The sequence below is a fragment of the Chaetodon trifascialis genome, chromosome 14 (assembly GCF_039877785.1).
Source record: "Chaetodon trifascialis isolate fChaTrf1 chromosome 14, fChaTrf1.hap1, whole genome shotgun sequence".
NCBI classification, from domain to species: Eukaryota; Metazoa; Chordata; class Actinopteri; order Chaetodontiformes; family Chaetodontidae; genus Chaetodon; species Chaetodon trifascialis.
In genome coordinates, this window is record NC_092069.1 from 20,123,655 (window position 1) to 20,145,045 (window position 21,391).

The following is a 21,391-nucleotide window of genomic DNA, read 5'->3' on the forward strand; positions in this document are numbered from 1 at the left end:
TTCCTTCAAGACTTGGTTGATGCTTTCTTGATGCTTTGATGCAGAGCTGCTGAGCTGATTCAGTGGGTCGGATGGTGGAGCCCGTCAGGATCTACTTTTCTTCGAGAGGTTTTGAACTGTCTCTCTCTCTCTCTCTCCGTCTTTTTCAGCAAGGAGAGGTGCGTCTGAAGTGCCTGAAAGCTCTGCAGAACCTGTACACAAACAGAGAGCTGTTCCCCAAGTTGGAGCTTTTCACCAACCGCTTCAAGGTAACAGCTGAAAACAAGAACATTGAAGGCACTCAACAGCAGCACTGAGATTTCATGTTTTCTGCTTTGTGCTCTGCTTATTTATCCCAGCTCCTTCCCTGTTCATGATCTCTGTTTTGACAGGACCGTATAGTATCAATGACACTGGATAAGGAGTACGATGTGGCTGTGGAGGCCATCAGACTGGTCACACTCATCCTGCAGTGAGCAACATTCATGCTTTTCACTTTATCCCTTTATGCGTTTAATACATTCAGTTTCATGTTACTCTCATCATTATTTTTTATTCTCGTACCGTGAGGAGGCGCTGAGATCGATTTTCGAGTCTGTGTGTTGAGTGTGACTCCTTTTGATGATCCGCCACAGGGGCAGTGAAGACGCCTTGTCCAATGAGGACTGCGAGAACGTCTACCACCTGGTTTACTCCGCCCACCGACCCGTGGCCGTCGCTGCTGGAGAGTTTCTGCACAGGAAGTGAGTTCATCCTGAGGTTTCTCCCAGTTTATCTGAAACTGTTAAGACTTAGAGACTTCAAATAATGTCAAACTGTACTTTTAATTGGATCTTATTTGTCATTCAATGCTGAGTTTCTAATGTTTCTGGATTTATCTTCTCTCACCATCTTTCCTCTTTTTCCACTTTCTACTTGTGTCCATCAGGTTGTTCAGTCGTCATGACCCACAGGCAGAAGAAGCGCTGGCTAAGCGCAGAGGCAGGAGCAGTCCCAACGGGAATCTCATCCGCATGCTGGTGCTCTTCTTTCTGGAGAGCGAGGTAACGCTCACACTGGTGCATTTCATTGCTAAGAGAATAAAAGGAGCAAAAGATGATCTTCATTATCCCTTCCTGGTTGACAGTTGAAAGGAATATTAATTAACTTTACTGGCACAGTAAATTGAATGACATGTGTCAAATTTTTACACCATGCCTGCAAAGCTTGATCATGCGCTAAGGTTCTTTCTGTGTGTTTAGCTCCATGAGCATGCAGCCTACCTGGTGGACTCATTGTGGGAAAGCTCTCAGGAGCTGCTGAAAGACTGGGAGTGTATGACTGAGCTTCTGCTGGAGGAGCCTGTACAGGGAGAGGAGGGTGCGTTTCACACACATTGTTTTTATTCTCTTAGTCTTTAAGCCTATGACATGGTGTAAGGCTACCTCTCGTCATCTCAGCCGAAAAACCAGCCAGAAGACATGATGCAATGAAACCTTTTTCCTTGAAACTTTTTGTGTTTCTGACTTTCTCTGACTTTCTCTCCCCGTTGTGTTTCTCTCTTCTCTATCTGTCTCTCTCTCCTTTGCCCTGAATCCGTCTGTCTGTCTCTGCAGTGTTGTCAGACAGACAGGAGAGTGCTCTTATAGAGCTGATGGTGTGCACCATCCGACAGGCAGCAGAGGCACACCCACCTGTCGGCAGAGGCACCGGCAAACGGGTAGGTCAAGTATACACACTGGACACCGGCAACGCTCTTTCAGCTTTCACCTTGAATTGTACGTGAGATGGGTTGAAGGTGAGACTGATGAGATGAGAGAGCGGGTGAAGATACCTGGTTGGTCACATTCAGAGGGCAAAATACTCCACCCAACAAAAGAAAACCGCGGTTTTATGACCCTTTTCCTGCCTCTTTTTTACACCCGCTGCTTCATTTGACCTAAAGTTTTGTGTCTGCACGTCCAGGTGCTGACAGCGAAGGAGAGGAAGACCCAGATAGACGATAAGAACAAACTGACAGAGCACTTCATCATGGCTCTGCCCATGCTCCTGTCCAAGGTAAGACCGTCCTGAAAGCCAGGCTGCACAGGGCCGGCGACAGACAGGCTGGTGACACTCATTAACGACTGGGCTGGCTGACTGATCTGTTTGTCGAAGTTATTGATCGCTTATGTAGTCATGGGAAGTGTTATTAAATGTACGCCACACTGGACAAATGTGCTTGCTAAATACTTAAAGATCCCCTCCAGGCATGTTTTAAGACAATATAAAACACTGTACTTGTGTTGTTTCCAGAAAAAAGGGCTATAATCTTGTTAAAATTTTAAAATTGCACCATTGGCTTCATACTCGTAGGTCAGCCCCTTTAAAACTGGATGTTCAGTGAACACAGAGAAACTTTGCACTTTCAGCAGATGAACGTGAAAACAGCCTTTTAGTGTCAAACTGCACAGTATCAGGTGTTGATTGAATGGCTCTCTCTGACTCTTTTCTGCCTCTCTATGTCTGCTTGTCACTTTATTTATTCATCATACTCCCCCTGATCATCTCCTTCCTCCACAGTACCAGGCAGACTCAGAGAAAGTAGCCAACCTGCTGCAGATCCCTCAGTACTTTGACCTGGACGTGTACAGCGCCGGGCGCATGGAGAAGCACCTGGACGCCCTGCTGAAGCAGATCCGGCTGGTGGTGGAGAAACACATCGAGACAGACGTGCTGGAGGCCTGCAGCAAGACCTACAGCATCCTCTGCTCTGAGGAGTACACCATCATGAACCGCGTGGACATCGCCCGCTCACAGCTCATCGACGAGATGACGGACCGCTTCGCGCACTCTGTGGAGGAGCTGCTGCAGGAGGTATGAGGGAAAAGGACAGGAAAAATCTCTCTTACACGGGCTACATGTCAGTGTTTTCTCTTATTTATTCTGTGTGTTTTAGTGAGTAGCAGAGAGTCTTTGTGCACTGACAGGTGTTTGTTATTCTGCAGGCTGAGGAGGCCGATGACGACGATATCTACAATGTTTTATCTACTCTGAAGAGACTCACAGCCTTCCACAAGTAAGACTCTCTCTTCACTTCTTACTTTCCATTAATTTAATAATTAGTATTTTCCTAAAGCCCAACATGAAATAGCTTTTTCTCTCTGACTTACACTCCACTGTTTCCCTCCTTAGTGCTCACGACTTGACGCGGTGGGATTTATTTGGGAACTGCTACCGGCTGCTGAAGGCGGGCATCGAGCAGGGCTCCATGCCGGAGCAGATAGCCGTCCAGGCCCTACAGTGCTCCCACTACTCCATCCTGTGGCAGCTGGTCAAGATCACAGAGGGAGCTCCCAGCAAGGTGCTGCACTCATCTCACTTACAGAGCTTTAACACCACAGGCTCACAGATCCCAGGTTTATCCTCAATCAGCAGCTCAGAGATAAGACTGCAGGGGGACAGGAGCTTATCTGTATTTCTGCACCCCTGATTTAGGGCCTTTACCCTCGGTCCCAATCTCATTTTAACACTTAAACACAGCACAGAGGCATCAGATCCTAAGGCTGTTATTATGTGGTGGACTGATGCCCGAACCTCCAAGACAGTTTCACCTCTATTCTGTTGCTGGGAAATAGCCTACAGGACAGCTGAAGGACAGTCTTTTTAGCTCAAGTTCAATAGTTCTGCACTCTGACCAACAGCAGCTAATGCAGGATAATGACTTCCCATGTACTCCAATTATATGTCATTAATTCTTCACTATTAGCTGCAGCTGCAGATTTGGTCAATAATTTTAAAGTTTAAGCCTTAAAGAATTAACAAATATTCATAATGAGAAGCTGGAACTGGCTCGTGACTTTCGCTAAAAGAAAAGGACTTAAATGATGTCAAATTTATTGCTGATAAATTTTAAACCCTTTAAAGCGATTAAAGCTTGAATTTATGATCCTGCAGAGTGAGTGAGTCCAGTTTTGAAACAAGAAGCCAATATAACTATAAAATGCAGTCGACACCTGTAGTTACAACACATACTGTTTGCTGCATTATAAGTGCATTAGTGACCCGGACTGGCAGAGTGTCACGAATAAAAAAAACTTGATCTTCATTAGCTGATTGGTCTGCCGCGTCTGGCTGTGCTCTGTGAGCCTTTGACAGACTCCACCACGGCAACACAGAGCGTATCGACTCCTCTGCCTCAGCGGAGCAAGCCGATGATTTATTGAAATCATTAAAGTTCGATTACTTCATTGGAGCAGTTAGCTGGGTCGAGACGTTTAGCCTGATTGATGCTGCTGTTTAATATCGATTTCTGTTAAAGTGTGGCTAAAGTCTGACTGTCTGTCTGTGTGTGTGTGTGTGTGTGTGTGTGTGTGTGTGTGCAGGATGACCTGGTGGCTCTCAGGAGAGTCGTGAAGTCTTTCCTGGCTGTGTGTCAGCAGTGTCTGTCCAACGTCAACACACCAGTCAAAGAACAGGTAAGAACACACACCTGACACGCGCCTCAGCGTGTGATGTGCTGGAGTGATGAAACAGTTTCTGGGGATTTCATTTCATCCTGGAGATTATCCATCCATCCATCCATTTTCTATACCGCGTATCCCTTTCGGGGTTGCGGGGGGTGCTGGAGCCTATCCCAGCCGTCAACGGGCGAGAGGCGGGGTACACCCTGGACCGGTCGCCAGTCGATCGCAGGGCACAAACACACAACCATTCACACTCACACTCACACCTGAGGACAATTTTACAGTCACCAATTAACCTAGAGCATGAAGACAACAGAGTGGACGCGCTGCTGGGTCTTCTTGTTGATTGCAACACAGGTGCTCTTTGGATACTTCAGGTACTTTGCACTTACTTCTCAGGTGAAGGGCTTGTTGCATAGGTCTAAATGTCTCAGTAAAAAATCAAAAAATAACAAGCCTCCTTCAAAAACACCAAGGCACACTGTAGAGCTTGTGTGAAGTTAAAATGCCTTTATTTTACATGGCAAAACTGGTCCAAAAGAGTTAAAAAAAAAAAGACCAACGTGTATCGACCAACATAGGTCTGGATATACTGGGTGTGTGTTCTGACAGGGAACTTCCCACCTACTCAACTCATTAGTGTAACACAGCATAGGTGTGCAAGTTACCCCAGTCTGACCCTGATGAAGACCTATGTTGGTCGATACGCGTTGGTCTTTTTTTTTTTTTTAACTCTTTTGGACCAGTTTTGCCATGTAAAATAAAGGCATTTTAACTTCACACAAGCTCTACAGTGTGCCTTGGTGTTTTTGAAGGAGGCTTGTTATTTTTTTAGACATTTAGACCTATGCAACAAGCCCTTCACCTGAGAAGTAACCTAGAGCATGTTTTTGGTCTGTGGGAGGAAGCCGGAGTGCCCGGAGAGAACCCACGCGTGCACGGGAAGAACATGCAAACTTCACACAGAAAGGCTCGACCCGGGAATCGAACCGCCAACCTTGTTGGCTACCTGCTGCGCCACCGTGCAGCCCTCCTGGAGATACTGGAAAAATATAAATCTTAGCTCTTCGTTTGTGCCCCTCACTCAGGCGTTCATGCTTCTCTGCGACCTGCTGATGATCTTCAGTCACCAGCTGATCTCCGGCGGCAGGGAAGGCCTGCAGCCGCTGGTCTTTAACCCGGACAGCACTCTGCAGAACGAGCTGCTCAACTTCGTCCTGGACCACGTCTTCATCGACCAGGACGACGAGAGTCAGAGCATGGGTGAGAGGCCGCCCTGTGTGGGGTCCATGCTTGTTGTTTTAGGAATAACACAAGGATGAGATAAGCTTGAAGTTAGTTTGAAATATCAACAAAACGCCTCCCCTTAATGCCTCTCTGTCTGTCTGCAGAGGGAGACGAGGAGGACGAAGCCAACAAGATCGAGGCTCTCCACAAGAGGAGGAATCTGCTCGCGGCTTTCTGCAAGCTCATCATCTACGACATCGTAGACATGCCCGCTGCCGCTGACATCTTCAAACACTACATGAAGGTGGCTGCGGCTTCTGCACCTGACACAGTGACATGATTTAAAATAGTGAATCTGATTGAAGAAATGCAGTTCTCTTTATTCCTGAGTTTAGATTGCATAACAAATTCTGCAGCAATTTCTCACCACAGTAGCTTTGATTTCCTGAAGTTTGTGCTTGTTACATAAGAAAATGAGACTTCTTCAGGGTGTCACACATCTTGGTAATTGTCAGTAAGATGAGGCAGAGAAGTGAACTGACAATAAGTGGATAAGTACAATGATGATACAATAGAGAAGGAAATAACTGCTTGATGGGCGAAAAGATTGTAAACACAAGGAGCTTTGAAAGATGTAGATGTTTTTTCCCTTTTAAACAAACAAAAAAGTAGCTTAAGTTTCTGTGATTTTATGAATGCATATTGTGCTAAACTGTGTCTTCTTGCTTGTTTTTAATTGTTTTGTTTCTCTGCCGCAGTACTACAATGATTATGGCGACATCATCAAGGAGACTCTCAGTAAAACCAGACAGACGGACAAGATCCTCTGTGCAAAGACCCTCATCCTCAGTCTGCAGCAGGTGAGCCACTGAACTCATGTTTTCCTGAGTATTGCATGTCAGAAATAAAAAGAGAGAGCGCTTTCCTCACAAACACTTTTCCTTGTGTGTGTTGCAGCTGTTCAACGAGCTGCTGCAGGACCAGGGGCCCAACCTGGACCGAACGTCGTCTCACGTCAGCGGCATCAAGGAGCTGGCCCGCCGCTTCGCCCTCACCTTTGGCCTGGATCAGATCAAGACCAGAGAGGCTGTTGCCACGCTGCACAAGTAAGACTATGAGTGTTCTCTAAGGGGGGGCGCTAGACTGGACTCAGAGCTGTAAGTTAAGGAAGCTTAAGCTGAGGTTAAGGCGAGTTTGAAAGCCATGAGGATTTAGAGAGTCTGCAGCTCTATCTGAATGATGCTGATTTGAGTCTGGACACGGGATGCTGGAGATGAAAGTGGACATTTTTAGATTTTAAGTAAACAGATATTTTCTTCTATCGAAGTCCAAGAAGTTAATAGTTTTTTTCATTCGTGTCTTTTTATTTAATTGTCTTTCCTCACTTCTCTGTTTCTCCCTCTGTCTCGTTTCCTATCAGGGATGGAATAGAGTTTGCATTTAAGTACCAGAATCCTCGAGGACCAGAGTTTCCTCCCATCAACCTGGCCTTCCTGGAGGTTCTGAGCGAATTTTCCTCCAAGCTAATCCGCCAAGACAAAAAGACAGTGTAAGTACTCCATTCCAGCTTTTTTCCACCGAAGTCTGTCACCTAAAGCTTTCATAATGTCATTTCAGAATCAATGAATTTATGCCAAAATGCCGTATGTCCCCTCAGCCACTCGTACCTGGAGAAGTTCATGTCAGAGTCAATGTCGGAGCGTCGGGAGGACGTGTGGTTGCCGCTCATCTCCTACAGGAACAGCCTGCTGACGGGAGGAGACGAGGACCACATGTCCGTCACGTCGGGCTCCAGCAGCAAGACTGGCTCGGTCCGCAGCAAGAAGGGGCGACCGCCGCTACACAAGAAACGCATCGAGGGTGAGGAGACGACGCAGAGATGAGCGAGACTCGGGTTATGTGGGACAGAACTGAACTTTCCATGTGTTCGTTTTCAGAGGAGAGTAGCGTCGAGGGCTCGTGGATGATGCGTAATGACACTCTTCAAACACCGGGGGCGCTGCAGACTCCTCAGCTCACCTCCACAGTCCTCAGAGAGAACAGACCAGCAGAACACATGCCAGACCCGGACTCAGAACCCGGATCAGAGAACGACTACGTACACAAGTGAGTGTATCCACATCAGGAAAGCTGATTTTCATCCGTCAAAGAGCGACAGTGGTGGAAGAAGAGCTCCAATCTTTTACTTCAGAGTAAAAATACTCTTTCTGTATTCCTGCATAGTCCTGCATTCAAGTTTTCACTCGCTAGCACCAAAGTACTACCATCAAAATATACTTACAAGTACCCAAAGTGATGCATTAATGTGAACATCACTGTAGTATTGAAGCTGGAATGTGGAGCTCCTTTAAAGTACTTTATGTACTTTGAGTAGCTGCTGAATTTCCCCTGATGATCAATAAGTCTTAACTGATAATAATACATCATATAGTCTGCAACGTTACTAAAGGTATTCAATTAATGAAATGGAGTAAAAAGTGCAATATTTCCTTCTGAGCTGTAGTGTTGAAGAAGAAAGTAGCATGAACTGGAAATACTAAATTACAAGTACCTCAAAATTGTTTTCAAGTACTGTACTTGAGTAAATGATACTTAGTTACTTTCCACCATTGGTAAAAGACAGACAAGATTAGTCTCAGTCACCGTCTTCTATTGGCTTACGAACACATGTTGAACTCAACTCCGTCTTTCTGTCCTCAGTCCTCAGATGCAGATGTCGTGGCTCGGCCAGCAGAAGATGGAGGAGGTGAACAGAAAGGACCGGACGGGCATGAACTACATCAAGTCACGCAGCAATCAGGGCGTCCGGCAGACTGTGTAAGCGGGTTGGAGAGGAAGGAAGAGCTCATAAGAAGGAAGAGGACACACAGACGGACACACTGCAGCTTTACTGATTGTGTTGTTTGTCTCGCTCTTTCCCGTTAGGCGTGGGTTGATGGAGGATGACGCGGAGCCCATCTTCGAGGATGTGATGATGTCATCGCGGGGCCAGCTGGAGGACATGAACGAGGAGTTTGAAGACACTATGGTGATCGACCTGGTGAGCAAAGTCGTTTGTTTTGTGAAGTTCCACAGAAAGACGTGAGGATACGTCAGGATTCATTTTCTGAAGTCAGTAATGAAATGTCTGAATTTTGGCGTTTGTCCTTCCAGCCGCCATCGAGGAACAGACGTGAAAGAGCGGAATTAAGACCGGACTTCTTTGACTCTGCAGCGATGATTGAGGACGAGTCGGTATGTAAAAACAGAACTGAACCGATTAGTCAGTTAATTGATTAGTTAACTAAATTAATCTGTGGCTGTTTTGCATGTTTTTTAAGTGAAAAGTAAAAAATCTCAGCTTCCAGCCTCTGAAATGTGTTTCTTTAAAACACGTTCAATCTTTAAACAACACAAATACGAGTTAGTTTCATTATTTTCTGACCAAACGATTAATTGGGAAAATACGGAGCCCCTAAAGTGCCACAAAGGAAGAAAAAAAAACTATATCGTGCGCACAAGATACTAAATCGAGCGTGGGAAATCACTGTATCCCAAGCGGACGTTTTAGTATCTTGTGCGCACGATAAAGTTTTTTTTTTTTCTTTTTTTTTCTTCTGCACAAAATGATCCGAAGGTTAATGTACAATGTAATCATCATCGATAGCTAGTTGCAGCCCTTTGTATAAATCAGTATCTCAAACTACAACTAGACTTATTCACATAAGATTTTAAAGCCACCCTACGTAGATTGGAACTTTGAAGTCGGCTCTGGCGCCCCCTTGTGGTGACCATAGAAGACGCCTTGGCAGATAGCGAGTGCGCTGGCTCCTGCAGGGTTGCAGCTGGAGATTTTCTTGCCTTAACAGTCGCTCTCCTCTCCGGTGTTCCAGGGTTTCAGCATGCCCATGTTCTGATCCGGGAAAAGGCGAAGATCCTGAGCTCAGGATCCTTATCAGGAGTAAACACACGTGGGGGAGGGGTGGGATGTCACACCCTCATAACCTGCCAATCAGACTCTTAAGAAGAAGAAAAAAACATTGTTGAAGTACTTTTCTCTTTCTGTGAGACGTGATGGAGGGACGTTTGTCAAGCGGAGCTGCTGATGAATCCCGCCTCGGCTGGATCTCACCTGGAAGCGCGAAGCCGACGATCCAGAATATTCTCCAGAGTCTTGTTCGGATTATCCAAGAGCTCCGTCACGCTCCTGATCTTCCTCCTCCTCTTCCTCCTCTTCAGCCTGTTGGTTTAGCTTGTTAGCTCTGATGGCGCTGCCGGCCGATGAGTACTCACAGTTTTTACGGTCCCCCGGTACACGGATGTACAGTCGTTTGCTCCCGATCGGCAGCACAGAGCAGCGTGACACTCTGTACAGCCCCCCCCACCCCACCCCCTTCTTTTGGTGTCGCACTTCAATCCGTCTGGTTAAATCCAACATAGAGAGGATCTCAATACTAAATGTTCTATATCTTTGCTCTTGTTACCACCCACCGACTCCCCCCTCCCCTCCTCTCTCATCCGAGTCCTTGTGTGCGGTGGTGCTGGTGTGTGATGTGTGTGTAAAGTGTTGGTGGTGATGATGACAGTGGAGTACACGCACGCCGCCGAGGTCGGCAGCAGCAGACCGACCTGGAGGAAGTGATGTAACTGTCTGTGTGTGACGTCAAAGCAAAGCGAGTGTTGTCATTTGACGGGGAAGCCACACAACCCCCCCCTCCCCTTGGACAGAAGCCCCCACCCTCTCAGATTTCGGACATGTTCTGCACACACCCGCCCTCGAATAACGGCTTTTTGAAGTTAAAGGTTTTAAAAAAAAGACAGTAAACATATTTTGAACTCTGTAGCTTTAGTACTAAAGTTTTAAATCAAGTGTGTTTTTGTTTTTGTCTGATGTTTGTACAGTTTTTTCTTGAATATGTATCTTGTTTGTTGCCAAATTGTGGCCTACATCCTTGCGGTATACTCCGGCCCCTCCCCCGACACCTGTGACTCATATCTAACGGTCGGCTCGGATCGTCGCTGTGGGATCGCAGCTTTTTAAGCGCCGTACGGTCTGATTGTAATCGTTCCACAGTTCAGTGTTACGGCAGATTATCTGTTAGGTTTGTTCATTTAACAGGTCAGGTCACGTTGAGTTTCGGACACATGCCTCGAGTGTTGGTTCAAGATTTGTTGTTATCATATCCAGTGCAGTGATGGTCTCTGTCTGACAGGTTTGTTTGAATGTGTTTCGAATGTTTCCGGCCATATCGTCGTTCACCCACCTTCGTCTGTTGATCAATCGTTTTCCCTCGGCTGGCTTGCAGTCCTCCTGTAAATATCAGAGACAATTGGATCTTTTCTGCAGTGCAGTTGACATCAGTCGCCCTTAAAATGCTCTAAAAAGCCTGTTTTGGTTTTTTTTTTTTGGTTTTTTTCTGTGAACCTAAATTCTTTTTAATAAAATAAAATCTGTAATCGATTTATGGAGCAGCGTTTGCGTGTGTGACTTTGTTTCACGTTAAAACAGCTGCATTTTCACCGCAGAATGTAACTTTGTTGAGCTCGACAGTTGATTTCTCGTCTCGAGGGTGAGTTTCTCGCTCGTTCTGGAGCTTTCAGGGGTTTCACGTCATCTTCATCAGCAGTGATGAAACTTCAGGTGTTCAAACTTTGCATGACTTTCAGCTCCTGTAATTCTTCTCGTCTGTGTTGACTGTTAAAATGTTCAAACGTTCGACAGCAGCCTGGCTGGTGAGGACCATGTGATGAGGTCGAAAGCTCCGGAACAAGCAGGTCAGTGAACGCTGAGTTAACGTTTTTTCAAATGTAATAAAGTCAGTATTACAGCATACATTAGCCTGTAGATTCATCTGAGTTGAGATGGAGGAAATGAAGCAAATTAATCACACGAGTATCCTTCACCCATCTCAGGAGCACCTGATGCCAAACTTTATTTTCCTGTAAGATCAGAAACTTTACAGCTGAACTGAAACAAAACAAGGAAATGGTCTTAATTGTTTGTGAATGTCTAAGTTCAGTTTCAGTTATATAACCACGATTCCAAAAAAGTTGGAAACAAACTGTGTTTACCAACAAGTTTCCTGAAGCGTTCCTGAGCTCATGTATTAATACGCTTTATCCATTCATGATACTGTCACCTGTTACCGATCGACCTGTTTACCTGTGGAATGTTCCAAACAGGTGTTTCTGGAGCATTCCACAACTTCCCCCGTCTACATGTTGCTGCGTCAGATTCAGAATAAGCAGATATTTGCAAAATTAATTAAAAAATGAATACATAATTATTGGCATTATTATGTTTTACACAACCTCCCAGCTGTTTTCCCAGCTTTAGTTGCTCCTGTCCCAACTTGTTTGAAACGTGTTCAAATCAATTTCAATCAAATTCAGAAGAAGCAGATATTTACAAAAAATCAGTGATGTTGATGAGGTAAAAACAAATGTGTGTAGGTAAAAAGAAAAAAAAATACTGATGATCACATTGTTTAGTATCTCAGCTTTTCTGCAATCAGGGTTGCACCTTGATTTCTCTCTCACACTCACACACAGTGGATAAAACACTCCCTTATTTCAATCCATGTCAGTTTATTCATTTAAAACCAATGCTACAGGGATTACATCCATATAGATATTTGTCATGTCTTTTGAAAAACATTAAATTGTCTACAAATAGAAACGACTGCATTGCTAAAAGTAAACAAAAGGCATGTTTTGAGTCCATGATTTATTTTACAAACGGCAGAGCAGAGCCTGCCGGACAGAGAAAGGCACAGCTCCAGGATGTCAGGGTGATTTTTTTTTTTTTCTCGTCAAATACAGGGAGTGTGTCTGAAAGCGCAAACTACAACACAAACCAGAACCCTTCAGAACCACATACAGAACAACTTTGGAAGCTCACGTGACAACACTTTCCACTAAAACCATCATGTTGACAGTCGCCCGTCTTTTCAGCGCCGATACGTAATCTGCCCTTTCAGACGCAGTCTTGTTCTCAAAATATTAAATTGTACTGACAACAGCGACCAATATGGCCGCCGCTGACGCGGTGATGACATTAAATGTGTGTGTGTGTGTGTGTGACAGCTGTAGTGCACTGTTCAGGTAAAATGTGTGTGGGATTTTCCTGTTCACATGTTGCATGTCAGTGGTAAGGATGTAAAGCTACACGCACTGCCGTCACGGCGTACCACCGCAGTCCATCTGAGCGTGACGTCAGCGTCAGGAGAATCCCACAGCGAGTGCCTTCAGATGGCGCTGATGCGGAAATGGCTCGCTTCACAGAGGAATGTTGGCGTGTTTCTTCCAGGGGTTGACCTGCTTCTTGCTGGCCAGCACCTCCAGATCGCTGCAGATCTTCTTGCGAGTGGTCGCCGGCTCGATGATGTCGTCCACAAAACCTGAAAATAAGCGTTTGGCCGGTGAGACGGCGTCTAATGCGTCGATACTGTTTGCATTTGTTTAAGCTCGTGTGTGGATGACAGCGAGAAGCGAGAGTTCACCTCTGACAGCAGCTGGGAAAGGGTTGGCGAACTTCTCCACGTACTCCGCCTCGGCCTCGGCCTGGTTCTCCTTTCCTCTGAAGATGATCTGCACAGCGCCCTGAGACAGCAGGAAGACAAACAGATCAACACACCGTCAAATCAAAAAGGACGGACAGAGAGAGACAAACTGAAAAATAAATAGTGCGTTTGTACCTTAGCACCCATGACGGCGACCTCAGCTGTGGGCCAGGCGTAGTTCACATCTCCTCTCAAGTGTTTGGAGCTCATCACGTCGTAGGCTCCTCCATAAGCCTGGAACACACACACACGTTAGGCTTTCATCACTTGTGGGGACATTACATAGACTTATTCATTTCCTGGAGACTTACCACAACCATAACCACTACTTGCCACCCTAACATTTAAGGATTTACGTTGTGGGGATCTGCATTTTGTCCCCACAATGTGACTGTGCAAACAGATTTATGTCCCCACAACATGAGTAATACATGGGCACACACACGTATGAACACACAAGTGTGTCACGTCTCATATCTATGTACAGTGTACAACATTATTCTGACTTCTTACCCATTCGTTTTTTACTTACACTATAACATTACTTCTCTAACCCTGCACACCTGTTTAGATCAAAGCAATACTTCTTTGCATGCAGCGAGTGCAGCTACAGAGATTTACAGTATCATGACTTTTACTGTGAAGCAGCTGCAGGAAGTGTTGAGTTCACTGAGCTCGGTTTATTCTAACATCAGGAAGGTGGTCTAAATCTGCATATGAACAATTCTGTGACAAGGTGAGCAGCACCTGACTGGTACCCCACCACTGTTTAAACTGGTCCCAGATCAGCCTCATCTTTTTGTTCACACACACCTTTCTGGTGATGATGGTGATTTTCGGGACGGTGGCCTCTGCAAACGCATACAGCAGTTTGGCTCCATGTCGGATGATGCCTCCGTACTCCTGAGCGGTGCCTGTTGACCACCATCACAGCACTTATGAGTAATGGGTATGATGTGAAGTGACAGACATGACATCTTAATGCAAGGAAAACTTCTCCTTACATGTAAATTAGTCCAGTTTTTGCCATGTGTGTTAGGTCATAATGTGGCCAGATTAGCCATCTGTCTTACTCCAGACTGAAAACATGCTACTATAGTATGTATTTACTGTAAGTGTGAGCTTCTTATTTACGTTCCCTGAGCTGGCTGGCAAATATTTCCAGCTTTTTGTGCAGGTGGATTGTTCCATCTGTACACAAGCCTCAACAGGAAGATAAAAACATTCTGCTCCCTGTATTATTAACAGCAGCTGGTAGATTCACTGGAGAATCGAAGGTCAACGTCCAAACATGACTGAAATATAAATTACAAGTGTGTGTGCACAGGGAGACTTTCAAAGCATACCTGGCAGGAAGCCCGGCACATCCACAAAGGTGATGATGGGAATATTGAAAGCATCACAGAAGCGTACAAAGCGAGCTCCCTTCACTGAGGAGTTGATGTCCAGACAACCTGATGAATGAGACAGAAATGAAGGAGACTAAAGACACACCAGAGGAGATTATTAATCCACAAATGGTTCTGGTATTTTATCTCTTCTTACTTACCAGAGGCCACTTTGGGCTGGTTACCCACGATGCCTACAGTGCGCCCGTTCATGCGGGCAAACCCCACCACAATGTTTTTGGCGTAGTTGGGCATGATCTCAAAGAAGTCCCTCTCATCCGCTATCTGAAGACACAATGAAAGGAAAGCTTCACTACTTGCAGAAATTAAATGATGATGCTGCTCATATTAGTGTGTGCGAGTGTGTGTGTGTGCGCACGTACTGCATGAATGATGTCCAGCATGTCGTAGGCTTTGGTGGACTCAAACGGGACGATGGTGTCCAATGACGGCACCAGACGATCGCTGGAAAGAGAACGTGATATCAGACATTGGAGTAAAAACAGATGATTGAGGTGAATGAAGAGGTGATTGGCTGTTCTGTAAAGTGGAGGTAAAGGTGATTGGTCACCTGGGGTCGTGGCACTCCCTGATGGGGGAGGGATCCTGATTGCTTAGCGGCAGGAAGTTGAAGAACTCTCGCATTTTGAGCAAGGCTTCGACGTCATTCTCAAACGCGTGATGAGCCACTCCTGAGGGCAGGACAGGAGACGCTTTTTAGACCATGAAGACAATCTTTCAGCTTGAGTCTCTTTGAGTTGTTGCGCACTGTTGATGTTGATGTGACCAGTAATCCTGGATCATCTCTCACACGCTCACAGTTTGAGAAATGTAGCCACTGGGATGCGACAGAGCCACTGGCTACTAACATTTCCAGCAGCCTGAGATTGAGTTTGGAAGCGAAGGCGTGAAAAGCTTTTAGACTCAAACTAACTCACCAGACACGGTGGTGTGAGTTTTGGCTCCACCGAGCTCCTCTTGAGTCACGTCTTCGTTGGTGACAGACTTCACGACGTCGGGTCCTGTGATGAACAGGTATGACGTGTCCTAAACACGCACAGATGTCAGGCTAAGATGTGTGCATGCTCGTGTCCACAATTAGCTAAAATTAGCTGAATGCTAACTCTGTGGCAGCTGATGGCTTCTCTGTGGCACAAATGAAATGAAGTGCTGTATCTGTGCAGCTCCTTACCTTCACCATGAAGGTGAAGTCTGTCAGGGCGGGGGAGTACACAGCTCCTCCTGCACAGGGACCCATGATGAGGGAGATCTGAGGGATGACTCCTGAAGCCAACACATTCCTCTGGAAAAGGAGGAGGTTTTGTTTTTACTTTTTAATCTATGGTGTCGTTACACCCTTCCTGCCAACATTAAACACAATCATTGTGAGGTGCCTTCAGTGCGAGCCACCCGCTCACAGCTCCAAGAGTAGGATTTTGATATTATGATTTCAGTGGCGATGTGCAGAGGCTCTGTACAAACCAGGAATATATCTGCATATCCAGCCAGAGACTCCACTCCTTCCTGGATCCGAGCTCCTCCAGAGTCATTCAGCCCGATGACGGGAGCTCCGACCGTCATGGCCTGGTCCATAATCTGAGCACAGAACGTTTAGATGAGCGTGTGGAAAGTCTGAGATCACACAGGAAGAAGTAATACTCTCATCGGTGACAAACACGGTCACAGAGTCAGTGTCAGTATCTCAGATTTGTTTACCTTGCAGATCTTCTGTGCGTGAGCTCCAGACAGACTGCCACCAAACACTGTGAAGTCCTGAGAGAAACACACAGAGTATGACACAGGCTGCCGCGTACTGACACCATGATGGATTCTTACAGCATCATCACACATCGTACCTGACTGAAAACATAAACCAGCCGGCCACTGATCCTGCCTCGACCTGTCACGACGCTGTCACCCGGGAACTACGGCAACCAGAAACAAAGATACGACCATAAACATTTGAAACCCCAGACGCGGGAGCGCTTTCTGAAGCACGACGTCGCTGAGATGAGCGACCTCTTACCTTGTTACTATCCTGCTCCATGCCAAAGTCGGAGCAGCGATGCTCCACGAACATGTCCGTCTCCACAAAGGAGTCGGGGTCCAGCAGGAGCTCCACTCGCTCCCTTGCTGTCAGCTTACCCTGCAACCCATAACAGGAAGATACCACACGTTCAAGAGAGAAACACATGAAAGAACACTGTGTTTGTGTGTTATGCAGATACAAACCATGACGCAGCACAAATTTATCAACCGTGTGGATGCTGACCTTTTAATATCTCTGGTTGCATTTGGTCACCAACGTTGTGCACCATTATCACTTTTTTAATGAGTTTTTCCAGTTATTTAATTTGCTGGATTAACCAAAAATAGTACTGTGTTCTGTTTATAACCTGAAATTATTTCTCCACCATTTCCCTGCAAATCTGATGACATCGCCATATATATTTTTATATCATATACCAAATTACGTATGTCTACATAGTTTTATCACCTGCTTCTATAGTGCACTGACTATGCGTGGATTTCACTGAGCAAGACAGAGAAACATCAGCTGTTAAATTAACTTAAGCCCATAAACATCACGATCACACTGTAATATGTCACAGTATGGAAAGCGTTAGCGTCAGACACGCTGGACAGTGGAAATGTGTGCCTGTGGGAATATTTTTTGGATTATCAACATTAAACCTGCCAACTAAACCTTCTTCCTGGAGTGGGCGGGATTTGCATCTTTCCCAAGGGCACTGGAGCTCGGCAAGATTGGTTACCGAGTAACAGCTAACCCTCGCCGGGGTCAGAAAGTTGGATTTAAAGGTCACTTAAAAGTGTGTGAGGAGGAAAAATAAACACTTCAACAGCAATGATTTAGAGCTCTCGAGCCAGACGTTTTACACAACTGCTGGAGTAAGCTGTCTGTGTATTTAAAGCTTCACGTTACGGACACCTGCTATCGTAAAAGCAAGTTAGCATAAAAAGACAGAAAGTTAATGTTGGCTAACTTTACCCTTTTGTGTTGAGCATCTATTCTCTTCTGACCTCCCCCGACGAGCGCCGCCTTCCGTTTCTTGTCAATCCTCTCCTTGACGGACAGGTGGCTGACACAGTACCAGCGACAGTCCCGTGCAAGGTTAGTCTGCGGCACTGCAGCGGCGACTGCGCCATTTTTCACAGGCGCTAAACTCCTGAAAGATGCCCTCAACCCGTTTAACAGCCCGCAGCTGCTTCGGGCCACACTGAGCGCCGCCATCATTGCTCTGCGTGTTCTCTGCAGACAGCGGGCGGAAATGAAAGAGAGAGATTTGAGCCAATAGCGAATAGGGGGCGAATTCTCACAGCCAATAAGGAAGAGGAATTTTGTAGCAAGGGCGGATGGGCGGGACCTGCAGGGTGTCAGGTTTTCCTGTGTTCATCGTGGCCTGTAACCTGGAAAGTTATTGCAGAGGATCTCTTTGCCCTGAGTTTTGCTTGTCAGGAACATCCTGCTCGAATATTAGGACCTCTTTCGCTATTTTCCATGGGACTATCGCAAGGTGATCTGTCCTGGGATCCTGGGTAAGGGCTGCCAGACAGGTTAAACACAAGGCAAAGATTTTTTTTTTTTTTTTTTTTTTATCATGCTATGCATTAAATTACTTTGGCAGTACTTTTTCAATTGTAGAGACCAGGGACGGATAGACCATCTGGCATAGCGGGCAATTTCCCGGTGGGCCGACGTGCTATTTGGGCGGATAGTCGGCCACTTCTTTATTTTAAATATTGGTCTCTGACCAGCCCATAATACTAGACAGTCGATCAGCGGCCGATTGACATTGGGCTGCCCAATCACATCGTTAAACACCAACCCCTTTCGCTTTGGTCTAGCCGGCATAATGCAGTTGGCAAAAAAAAAAAAAAAGTCAGCGGGAATTTACTCGGGACCGACCGGGAAATTTCCCGGGACATTGCTGGAACCGACCCGGGTAAGTACCGGGTCGGATTTCGGGTTGGATGCTGAAAAACTCATTCATGCCTTTAATTCAAGCTGACTCGACCCAGCTGTTATCATCATCATCATTATTATCATCAGTGTGTGTCCCGGGTCGGATCCGGGACACATAATTATTATTATTATTATTATTATTATTATTATTGGTGTGTGTGTGTGTGTGTGTGTGTGTGTGTGTGTGTGTGTGTGTGTGTGTGTGTGTGTGTGTGTGTGTGTGTCGGGTCAGATCCCGATCCCAGATCATGCCTTTAATTCAAGCTGACTCGACCCAGCTCTTATCATCATTATTATTATCATCAGTGTGTGTCCCGGGTCAGGTCCCGGGTCAGATCCCGGGTCGGATCCCGGTTGTTGTTGTTGTTATAATTATTGTTATCATCATTAGTGTGTGTCTCTCTGTGCGGCCGGTACCAAATGGCCCACGGACCGGTACCAGTGCTGTTCAGTATGTTCTGTGTAAAATTTCAACAGTTTTAAAAACATTTGTCAGGGGTGATGATGAAGATACGGGTATGATGTATTGATATAAGGCGTCCTTAAACAGAGTGTCTCACCCTCAAGTGCGCAAAGTGCAGATATCTGTAAGGGGACCTTCTTCTGAAGTCCTCCAGGATCTGTCTGCCGGGGACAGGGGACTGCAAGGCGGGGAAGTGCGCCCTGCACTTCTTCTGACAGGACGCTCTCATCATAACGTGCCAGTGGACGCGGAGACCCCGGTTTCCTGCGTCCCCTTCACAGGGACGGACTGACTATCTGGCATAGCGGACATTTTCCCGGTGGACCCACGTGCTAAAAAAAAGTTTGTTCATAACCACCGACCGGCCCTCGACACACGCTGGTTTGCGGCCCATAAATTATTCTTGACGGGCTCATCTCGCCCGTGAAACACTTCCACTCTTTACGTCGGTAACGTAATCTGTTAGGATCTTCGAAAAGAGAGGAGAGAAAACGAAAAGGAGGTGCAGAGAAACTGCGAGACAAGAAGAAGCTGGCTCTATAAGAGACGGTTCTGCCGGCTGTGGGGGACACGCTAACCTGTCCTAACCTGTCCTACGCCTCGAGGATTAACAAAGGTGTGGTCTTTTTTTTTGTTTTGTTTTGTTTTGTTTTGTTTTATTTTGTTTTGTTTTTTGTTTTTGTTTGTTTGTTTATCTTTTGAAAGAGGAGGGATTGGTGGCGGATCTGATAGCTAGCGGTTTTACCGTTAACGGTGTTTACCTGCAGGTTTCCACGCTCGCGGCGCCGTCCACCCGGTTCACAGTGTCAGGTGTTCACCCGTTTATTTCCAACGAGGTTTTGGGGAAAGAGTTGCAGCGTTTTGGGAAACTGGCGAGTGGTTTTCGGACTGTGGGCCTGGGCTGTAAGAGTGAGAAACTGAAGCATGTGCAGTCTTTCAGGAGACAGATGTTTATGTTTCTGAACTGTCAGTCACAGTCGCTGGACGTTTCCTTCAGAGTAAAACACGGGGAGGGACACTGCATGGTGTATGCGAGCACTGGGAGCATGAAGTGTTTTGAATGTGGGGCACAAGCGGATGGCCTGTCCTCACAGGCGGACTGAAGAGCGCTCTGAGACGGCCGTCGGTAACTCCGGGCCGGCGGAGGAGCGCTGCTCTGCCCGGTGATTCTGCTCCCCGCGGGGGTGACGCCGCGGCGATCGAGTCCGACACCGAGGCAGGAGAGGTTGGGACAGCTAGGGGAGAGGAAGGTGCAGAGGAGGGGTCAGTAGCGGGATGAAAGCCAGTGAGTGGAGGAAGTGAGGAGAGCAGTGAGAGAGGTCAGGAGGCAGGGTCTGACCCAACCCAGTCTGCAGCAGCGTGTGATGGGGGGGGCTGCTGGTGATGATGAGGAGGAGGAGATGGAGGATGTTTCTGACCGCGCCTCTGCTGCAGACTCTCTGGGTGGAGATCTGTACACACCTCGATGGGTCATTTGGAAAGTCTGTTAAGGTATCTGACTTTTTTCCAGATGCAGGGAAGTTTATAAAGATAGTGGGTGTGGATTTACTGGAAGAGGAAAAAAACATTTCATGTGACAAACTTGAGAAAGAGCCTCAACCCGAAAAGAGCTTCAGGAAGATTAAAACTTAATAAGTAAAACATGATGAAGTTGCTGCACTGGGGTTTTCTCCTGTTGCTGGTTTCTCTACCTGTTTGCTCTCTCTCTCTCTCTCTCTCTCTCTCTCTCTCTCTCTCTCTCTCTCTCTCTCTCTCTCTCTCTCTCTGGGATGCATAGGGTGAGGATGGGCAGTTTGAATATTAATGGGGGGAGGGATCAGCAGAGGAGGGCAGTTATCTCTGAAATGCTCTCACAGAAGAGGTTAGATGTAGTTTTCCTGCAGGAAACGTACAGTGATAAAGATAATGAGATAGACGGGGGACTGTGGTGGAAGGGCCAGTATGTTTTATCTCGTGGCACAAATTTCTCTGCGGGTGCAGCCATTCTTTTTTCATCAGGGCTTGATATAAATGTTATATCCACCATAGAGATAGTGACAGGCAGGGCTTTGGTTGTCAGGGCAGAAGAACAGGGCATTCATTTTTGTTTCCTCAATATCTATGCTCCTAATCTGGGCTCAGATAGGCTGGATTTGTGTGTAGTGATGGGGGGAGACTGGAATTGCACCACAGAGTTCACATTGGACAGAATAGGACAGGAACCTCACTTGAGATCATCCACTACGTTGTCCCAGATTACTTTAGAGTCAGATGTTGTGGATGTATGGAGGCTTAAACATCCCAGAGCTAGGCAGTACAGATGGGTTAGAGTGGTGGGCGGGAACATGAGTGCAGCCAGGTTAGATAGATTCTATATGACAAGGAATTTCTGCAATAGGCTTTGG

General features: G+C 46.4%; 2 protein-coding genes across 2 annotated transcripts in view; one reads left to right on the forward strand and one right to left on the reverse strand.

Moving 5' to 3' along the window:
* stag1a (STAG1 cohesin complex component a) overlaps positions 1–11,078 on the forward strand; it is a 42,313-nt gene extending 31,235 nt beyond the window's left edge. The window contains exons 11-32 of the mRNA XM_070978693.1: positions 150–248; positions 372–451; positions 615–722; positions 908–1,022; positions 1,221–1,338; positions 1,575–1,678; positions 1,924–2,016; positions 2,521–2,814; positions 2,946–3,016; positions 3,133–3,301; positions 4,323–4,415; positions 5,492–5,666; positions 5,795–5,934; positions 6,389–6,490; positions 6,588–6,736; positions 7,051–7,179; positions 7,288–7,490; positions 7,568–7,736; positions 8,331–8,447; positions 8,556–8,670; positions 8,784–8,864; positions 9,503–11,078. Of these exons, the coding sequence (XP_070834794.1) occupies positions 150–248; positions 372–451; positions 615–722; positions 908–1,022; positions 1,221–1,338; positions 1,575–1,678; positions 1,924–2,016; positions 2,521–2,814; positions 2,946–3,016; positions 3,133–3,301; positions 4,323–4,415; positions 5,492–5,666; positions 5,795–5,934; positions 6,389–6,490; positions 6,588–6,736; positions 7,051–7,179; positions 7,288–7,490; positions 7,568–7,736; positions 8,331–8,447; positions 8,556–8,670; positions 8,784–8,864; positions 9,503–9,526 (2,748 nt within the window). The 3' untranslated portion in view covers positions 9,527–11,078. The remainder of the gene's footprint in view (positions 1–149; positions 249–371; positions 452–614; positions 723–907; positions 1,023–1,220; positions 1,339–1,574; positions 1,679–1,923; positions 2,017–2,520; positions 2,815–2,945; positions 3,017–3,132; positions 3,302–4,322; positions 4,416–5,491; positions 5,667–5,794; positions 5,935–6,388; positions 6,491–6,587; positions 6,737–7,050; positions 7,180–7,287; positions 7,491–7,567; positions 7,737–8,330; positions 8,448–8,555; positions 8,671–8,783; positions 8,865–9,502) is intronic.
* A 1,105-nt stretch (positions 11,079–12,183) lies between these two features.
* Positions 12,184–17,845, reverse strand: pccb (propionyl-CoA carboxylase subunit beta). The gene is made up of 15 exons (XM_070978694.1): positions 17,570–17,845; positions 16,586–16,705; positions 16,416–16,484; positions 16,276–16,332; positions 16,042–16,155; positions 15,752–15,862; positions 15,498–15,606; positions 15,131–15,251; positions 14,943–15,024; positions 14,721–14,844; positions 14,518–14,625; positions 13,985–14,085; positions 13,307–13,405; positions 13,112–13,211; positions 12,184–13,009 (listed from the first exon to the last, which is right to left on the reverse strand). Exons 1-15 carry the CDS (start codon positions 17,813–17,815, stop codon positions 12,888–12,890), a joined length of 1,683 nt encoding a protein of 560 aa, XP_070834795.1. The 5' UTR covers positions 17,816–17,845; the 3' UTR covers positions 12,184–12,887.
* Positions 17,846–21,391: the final 3,546 nt, after the last annotated feature.